This window comes from Tupaia chinensis, unplaced genomic scaffold (assembly GCF_000334495.1).
Source record: "Tupaia chinensis unplaced genomic scaffold, TupChi_1.0 Scaffold000644_1, whole genome shotgun sequence".
NCBI classification, from domain to species: Eukaryota; Metazoa; Chordata; class Mammalia; order Scandentia; family Tupaiidae; genus Tupaia; species Tupaia belangeri.
In genome coordinates this window covers 6943953-6951546 of record NW_006160165.1, presented here as the reverse complement: position 1 = coordinate 6951546, position 7594 = coordinate 6943953, and the positions used below count along the sequence as shown (strand labels likewise).

The 7594-nt window shown below is 66.0% G+C and overlaps 1 protein-coding gene across 1 annotated transcript in view; it reads left to right on the top strand.

Annotated features, from left to right (window-relative positions):
* The first annotated feature begins 2458 nt into the window (after positions 1 to 2458).
* The window catches only part of ADPRHL1 (ADP-ribosylhydrolase like 1), a 16037-nt gene continuing 10901 nt past the window's right edge, over positions 2459 to 7594 (top strand). Inside the window, exons 1-2 of the mRNA XM_006159663.3 lie at positions 2459 to 2738; positions 6622 to 6786. Coding sequence (XP_006159725.1) covers positions 2468 to 2738; positions 6622 to 6786 — 436 coding nt within the window. The 5' untranslated portion in view covers positions 2459 to 2467. The remainder of the gene's footprint in view (positions 2739 to 6621; positions 6787 to 7594) is intronic.

The window sequence follows — 7594 nt, the reverse complement described above, 5'->3', positions numbered from 1 at the left end:
CCCTCTCCCCCCAAGGGCGGCAGGGCCCCCGGAAAGCCCCAGCCGTGTCCGGGAGTGCAGCCACGTCCAGCCGTGCAGTCGTGTGTCCGGGCGTGCTGCCGTGTGTCTGGGCGTGCAGCCATGTCCAGCCATGCTGCCGTGTGTCCGGGCATGCTGCCGTGTGTCCGGGCGTGCTGCCGTGTGTCCAGGCATGCAGCCGTTGTCCACTATGCTCCTGTGGAGGACGTGGCGCAGCCTGGGTGGGGCCTGGTGGCCCTGCCCTCTGCATCCCCACGCTGACCTACCTCGTGACCTCCAGACCCTCCCTCGCCTTGCTGCCTGCCTGTGACAGACGGGGCTCCAGCAGGCAGTCGGCCCTCCCTCCCGGCTGCTGCCGCTGCCTGCTTCACAGAGGGCAGCACCCTACCTTCAGGCAGCTGTGCAGAGCCTGGGCTGTGTGTCCCGCACGGAGATGAGCCGCTGGTGCTTCAGCATCATCTGCCCAGGGCTGCGATGGCAGGGCTCAGTGGGACGTGACGGGGAGTCATGCCACCCTCCGCAGGCTCTGCTTCTCATCTGGAAAAGGAAAACCAAGCCATCGCTACCTGGGCAGTCTCACTCTCAGAAAGCGTTTGCTCATTAAAGTAGGAATAGAAGCGCTAAGGTGTCCTGTGGGCTTTGTGGGTTTCTCTTTCACTGCCGGCGGGGTTGTGTGCTCAGCAGAGAGCCAGAGACGGGCGGGCTGGGGGCACCGCGGGCGTGGTCTTGCTGTGCCCTGCAGTCCTCCACCCAGCGGGTTCGGGGCACACTTGTACATGCACCTGATGTGTTGTTCAAGCCACCGGGGAGGGAATTCAAATTGCACAGCCAGCCGTGTGGAAGCTGGCTTCATGAGCCCTCGACGTGTAGCTGTGCTGCCAGTGACGGTTCTAGAGGTGGCAGTGCTGTGAGTGTCTAGCCCTTCACAATCTGAGACCCAGAGCCATCTCCCCGGTGGGCGGTGCCCGTCCCTGTGGGGGTGATTCTTAACCCCGTGCTGCTGGTATCAGCTCTGGGTCCAGCTTCCACCCCTGCACTGAGACTTGTGCAACACCATGCCCACCACCCTGGGAGCGGCAGTGACAGGAGCTGATGAGACCGTGTCCCAGACACCGGTGTGCACTGTCATACAGTGAAATGCCCAGCATTGCGGAGAAGGCTCATGCCTGCGACCCCCAGGAGTGTCTGCCGGTGTGGTCACTGCGCTCCTTTCAGCTTGGTGGAAGTGTCGATTTCTTCCCAGCTCCCTGGGGACACAGCTGCCTTTCTGGTTCATCTGGTCGCACCCACAGGTGGGGCTCCGTAAGTATTCATCAGGGACGATGCAGTGACAGAGGCCAGCCGTGTGGAGGTGTCCCCAGCATCCCCACTGAGGTTCTGCGACCGCAGCGTCAGCTGGAGCGTGGCCTGAGCAGTGCTGCCCTGCCAGCACGTGGCAGTGTCCAGCGACCAGGCTGTCCTCACACCTGCATGTCCCCGGGTCTGGGCACTCCATGGGGCCTACCTCCCTGCCGGTTTTGAAGGGCTGTGTTTTGGAATCTCCAAACTGCACAGGCTGGATCAGCAAGTGCCAGTGTGCGCGGTGTCCGGAGCAGCTACCGCCTCGCTGGCACTTTGAGGTGGACTCAATGGTCCACGGGTGCCTTCCTACTCCTGGGTCGACGAGACCAGGCCCCAGGGCAGATGGACGGGTGGAGCCACACCTCCTGCCTCGGCCCAGCCTGTGTGGCTGAGACTCGTCACGCACTGGCAGGGGTGCTGGCGTGCCAAACAGCGCGGGCATGCCGTGGCCACCCGAGGGCATGAACGGTGCCCGCGCTCCCGGCCTTCACAGTGTGTCTGCTGCTGGGAGCTCGTGGGAGTCTCGTGCAGAGCATCACATGGTGAGGAACTGGCAGTCTTCCACACGGGTGCAGGGCGGCTGTCCCCGACACCACACCTGCAGAGTGTCTCCACGTACTTGGCTGCGGGGATGTTCCTGCAAGAAGCACACCTCAGTGTCCGCTGCGAGGGCAAGGGCAGTGGCAGCGTGTGGGATGCGGACACCTTTGGTGGCTCCATGGCTGCATAGCATCACAAAGCACTCACAGAGGCCTCGTGGCAGGGCCTGCGACCCCCGTCATCGTCCATCCATGGGCTGTGTTGGCAACCCCGTCTGTCACACGTGCTGCAAGGCCCCACTCGAAATTCCTAGAATGTCCCTGTAGTGGGCAGCAACACAGAGGAAGGCGAGCTGCCTGCCCAGAGATGTGGCTAGGGGTGGGGAGGGGCGGAGTCACTGGTCGGCCCTCTGCACTGCACGCCCCCTGCACTGCCCTCCACGCCCCTCCCAGGAAGTCTGGGGCAGCGAGAACAGCGGGTTCCCAAGGCTGCCAGCCCCCACGTGGTGTGACCTGGAGGCTCTCATTGGGCCCCTGCCCAGACCAAAGAGGAGCGCCCAGCGGCTACAATGACCTGTGCCCGTCAGCCAGCAGGTGGCTGGGTGCAGGGCAGGGAGCTGCCGCCCCAGATGGAGAAGTTCCAGGCAGCGATGGTTCTGGGGAGTGTGGGCGACGCTTTGGGCTACAGGAATGTCTGCAGAGAGAATAGTGCCTGCGGCTCAGATATGCAGGAGTTGCTGCAAGACGGAGGCCTGGGCCACCTCGTGCTCTCTGCTGAAAAGTGGCCCGTAAGTGACAACACCCTGATGCACATTGCCACCGCAGAGGCCCTCACCACAGGTAGGCTGGGCCCGGCGTGGAGCTGAGCACAGAGCTCATTACCGTGTCCCCCCTCCCGCCTCCCCGTGGTTATCCAGGTACCTGCACCGGTGGGGTGGGGCGGTGGAGGCCGCTGACAAGCGCTTGCCCTGCAGGTTCGGGTCTCAGAGCCAGCGCCTTCCTCTGGCCCCCGGAAGGTGCTCCTGAGAGGCAGCCAGGGAAGCCTCTCGCTGTGAGCTGTCCGGGCAGCAGGGCAGGGCTCCGGGCCTCACCGCAGAGCCTAAGCCGCCGTGTTCTGAATTTATTTCTAAAGGATATGAGATAGTAAGCCAGTTAGAAATGTGGGCCCATAAAGGTAATGTCGCTTCGGAATTGTGTCCACAGTCCAGTGAGTCGTGTTGAACACATCAGCTACCGAAGCGACTCGGTGTAGACAGCTGCTTATGCCGCGTCTCCCAGGGCATCTCTTCCTGAGGAGCACGTTGGCTTTAGGACAGCGAGCTCCTCTGGGTCTCGGGGAGACAGGTGTGTGCACAGCCGCGGTCTCCCCCAGCCGTGGGCTCTCAGACCCCGCAGGGCGCGTCGATCCTTGCTGGGCCGAGACCGGCAGAGCTGGGAGCCAGGAGTCTCGGTGTGCATCCAGGGCCCCGTGCCCTGCTTTGCAGTGAGCGCTCAGTTTAGCTCTGCGGTCACCACAGAGGAATGCCCGACTTTGTCCTCGGTCCCGGAATAACCACAGAGATAAGATAGGGCAGCAGCTTGCTGCAGGAGCCCGACCCGCTGTGGCCACAGCGCCGGGAGAGTGTCCACAGCCAGCACCGGAAGAGCCTCGGGCCCCCGGAGCATGGGCGCTGTCGGCCTCAGCTGCATGGCCAGCCGCGCTGCTGCGAGGGCTGCTCCTCCACGCCCGGGCTGCGGCTCACGGCACACGCCCCCTCCACGTGTCCTGCGTGTCACCTCACGGTAGGCCTGTGTGCCCGCTGCGGTTAGATGGGGACAGTGGGCGGTGGCCATGGTGACGGCCCGCGCCTGTGGGCCTGGAGGCACACGTGGCCCCCTGTCGCTGTCACCCTCCAAGCTAAAGCGAGTGCACAGCCCTGACCACCTGTGTGGGGCTCCGCGCCGGCTCGGACAGTGCAGTGCTGCCCGTAACCGCTGAGGCCCGGACCCGCGGGCCCGGCACAGCCTGCCTGCGTCTCCCAAGGACGGGACTTGGAGAAGTCCGAGGCGGACTTCAGAGCTGGCGTTCATTTTGGTGCCGTGTTTTCAGACCCACGCAGACTTCTGTGATACGTGTTCCCCGTGCGCGCTGAGAAGACCCGCATGCTGCCCTGTACCCGGGGCCTGCCCGCTCTTGCTGACTTCACTCTGCCGGGTTCCAGATGCGGGAACTGACACAGAGAGGGCAAGTGTCTTGCCCTATGCCACACAGCCAAGAGCACCAGGGCACAGGAGGCCCCCAACAGCCTGGCCCAGCCCGTGTTCTCAAGCACCCTGAGGACCCGCGGTGCTGTGGGTCTGTTCACCGTCCCCAGGGGCCACGGCAAAGGCTTTGTGTGGTTTCCCACACAGGCAGATGACAGGGGCTGCATCTCTGGGTTTCGGGAACTGCCGCTCTGCAGCCCCTCACCCTGCTCCCTGGCAGACCACGGCCTGCTGCTAGGGGGTGCCACAGGGGGCAGGTTAGGTGTGACCAGGAGGACCCCTGCTCAGGTGCATCTGACCGGGGCACAGAGCGGACACTGGGCCAGGCCGCTGAGTCACACGGCACAGGGCGGAGCAGAGCCCTTGGCCGGGGCACTCAGGTCCCTGGCCGCACCCCCTACAGGGGCGCGGGCACCAGGCCTGGGGAGGCCGCTCGCCCTGGGGGAGCACCTGTGTCCTGCACTCCCTGCGCCCGCTCACCACTGCACCCAGGGCTCTGAGGTTGCTCCTCTGCGCAGTTCTCCCTCAGGGCAGGCAAGGACAAGACAGGGACACTAGGAGGCCCGAGGAACCCCCTCACCACAGGCTAGCGTGGGGCAGGGCTGTCCAGTGGGCCCGGCCTCCCGAAACGCCCCTTGCAGCCCCACGGTCTCTGCTGACCTGGGCTGGGGGCCAGCAGGAGAGCGGAGTGCAGCCTCAGTGCCAGCTGGCACTCCTCCGCAGGATCCTGGCGGCAGCACTGGAGGTTGCGCCCTGGAGGCGGGGCCCTGTCCCCACGTGCTCTACCTGGTGACTTACAAGGAGGATACCGGCTCTGGGGACATGTCCTGAGGAGCTCTCGGCAGGCCAGTGGGTCCAGGGCGGTCTGTCCAGGGCTGCCTTTACCCCTGCTCCAGCTCCCACCCCATCTCGGGAACCCTTCACCTAGGGAAGGGACGAGCCACCTCCCCGCATCCCCCCAGAGGCCTCTAGGGGGGAACAGAGTGAGGGGCGTCAGAGGCTGGGGGGGGGCATGACGCCCTTGGCCCCCCATGCTGCAGCCCGCCTGCTGCAGAAACTGGGCTTGCCACCTGGCCCTGACCTGGGGTGACACGCGGCACCCCGAACCTGGCCTGGAGAGTGCCCAGGAGGAGGAAGGGCACGAGGCTGTGGTGAGGGCTCCACCCAGATGGCACCCGGGCTTGGGCAGCACCTCCTGCTCTCATGCCCAGGCCCTCCAGGGCTCAGCCACTCTCATCCCAGGACGCCTTTGCTGGCCGGGCAACAGTGGAGCAGGGCAAGCTGGCCCAGAGCAGCCACACGCCTGCAAGTCCACACACCAGCGCCCCATCCGGTCGGTCACAGGCCCAGCCCACACGCCTGCGCTGTGTCCCCCTCCCCACAGGCTAGCGTGGGGCAGGGCTGTCCAGTGGGCCCGGCCTCCCGAAACGCCCCTTGCAGCCCCACGGTCTCTGCTGACCTGGGCTGGGGGCCAGCAGGAGAGCGGAGTGCAGCCTCAGTGCCAGCTGGCACTCCTCCGCAGGATCCTGGCGGCAGCACTGGAGGTTGCGCCCTGGAGGCGGGGCCCTGTCCCCACATGCTCTACCTGGTGACTTACAAGGAGGATACCGGCTCTGGGGACATGTCCTGAGGAGTGCTCGGCAGGCCAGTGGGTCCAGGGCGGTCTGTCCAGGGCTGCCTTTACCCCTGCTCCAGCTCCCACCCCATCTCGGGAACCCTTCACCTAGGGAAGGGACGAGCCACCTCCCCGCATCCCCCCAGAGGCCTCTAGGGGGGAACAGAGTGAGGGGCGTCAGAGACTGGGGGATGCCATGACGCCCTTGGCCCCCCATGCTGCAGCCCGCCTGCTGCAGAAACTGGGCTTGCCACCTGGCCCTGACCTGGGGTGACACGCGGCACCCCGAACCTGGCCTGGAGAGTGCCCAGGAGGAGGAAGGGCACGAGGCTGTGGTGAGGGCTCCACCCAGATGGCACCCGGGCTTGGGCAGCACCTCCTGCTCTCATACCCAGGCCCTCCAGGGCTCAGCCACTCTCATCCCAGGACGCCTTTGCTGGCCGGGCAACAGTGGAGCAGGGCAAGCTGGCCCAGAGCAGCCACACGCCTGCAAGTCCACACACCAGCGCCCCATCCGGTCGGTCACAGGCCCAGCCCACACGCCTGCGCTGTGTCCCCACGCCCGGCACCCCACCTGGTCGGTCACAGGTTCCTCCCGGGCTGCAGGCGTCTGCCCAGTCCGATTTCACGCGCCAGACTGGCCGCAGACGGCCAGAGGTGGTTCTCTCTAGACTGCTGTGTGCTGTGTCCCCGGGCGTCTGAGGCTGGGGCACAGGCCGCGAGGGGCACGTGTGCGCCCAAGTGCCGCAGGTGGCTGGGTGTGTGCGACGCCCACCGGGTGGCTCCCCACCGGCCACATGGCCTCCTCTCTGGCGGGGTGGCCATGTGCTTGGCCTGCTCTGACGTCTGCCCCTCTCCCTGCAGACTACTGGTGCCTGGACGACCTATACCGGGAGATGGTGAGACGTTACGTGGGTGTGCTGGACAAGCTCCCAGAGCGCCGGCCGGACCCTGCCACCATCGACGGCTGCGCCCAGCTGAAGCCCAACAACTACCTCCTCGCCTGGCACACGCCCTTCAATGAAAAGGGTCAGGCCTCCTTCCTCTCCCAGTGCCGACTCTCAGGGCCCCGTGGGCACTGACCAGCGGCCTCCTGGGTGCCAGGGCACGGTGGGCTCCTTTGCGGACTGCCCCTGGTCAGCAGCCCCTGCTCTGGCCGGGCCCCGGGCCCCCAGCAGGGTCACACCGCCAGCCCCTGGCTCGCTCCAGGGTGTTCTCTGCGTGTGCGTGTCCTTCCGTGTGCCGGTGCTGCATCTGCCCCACTGCTCTGCGGCCTCAGGGCCTCCGCTCCGAGCCTGTCGCCTCTGTTTGTCCTCCCTGGGATGCTCCAGGGGAGAGCGGTGGCTACGGCGTCCCTCCGCAGAGGCTTGGGCTGGAGAACGGGTCCCCTGTAGACGGAAACGCCCGGTGGGAGGAGCCGCGTGAGTGGGTCTGTCCCTGACCCAGTGGTGGAGATCCAGGTGCCCTGAGGTCAGAGCAGCCGAGCAGCTCCCCAGGAAGTGCCCCGGCGCATGGGACAGGCAGTGTGAGCAGGGTGGCCTGGCTGCCAGCCACCAGGCCTCGAGGCTGGCTTCTCCGTGGGGGGTGGGGAGGCGGCAGCACTGGGGACCCACGGTCCCCTACCAGAAGGCTGGGTGGCAATTCGACTGCAAGGAGTTCTTTTTCTAAGTTTGTTTTTCCCTTTGGACAGAGACAGCATGTGAGAAGGGCACGGGCAGGAGTGAGGGCAGTGGTGGGGACAGCTCCTTGCAGGGTCTTCATGCCACGGCTGGCCCCAGCCCCTGCCCCCGCCCCCGGCATGCACGGAGCGTCAGGGTGCGAGCCGGGGGCCTTCTGC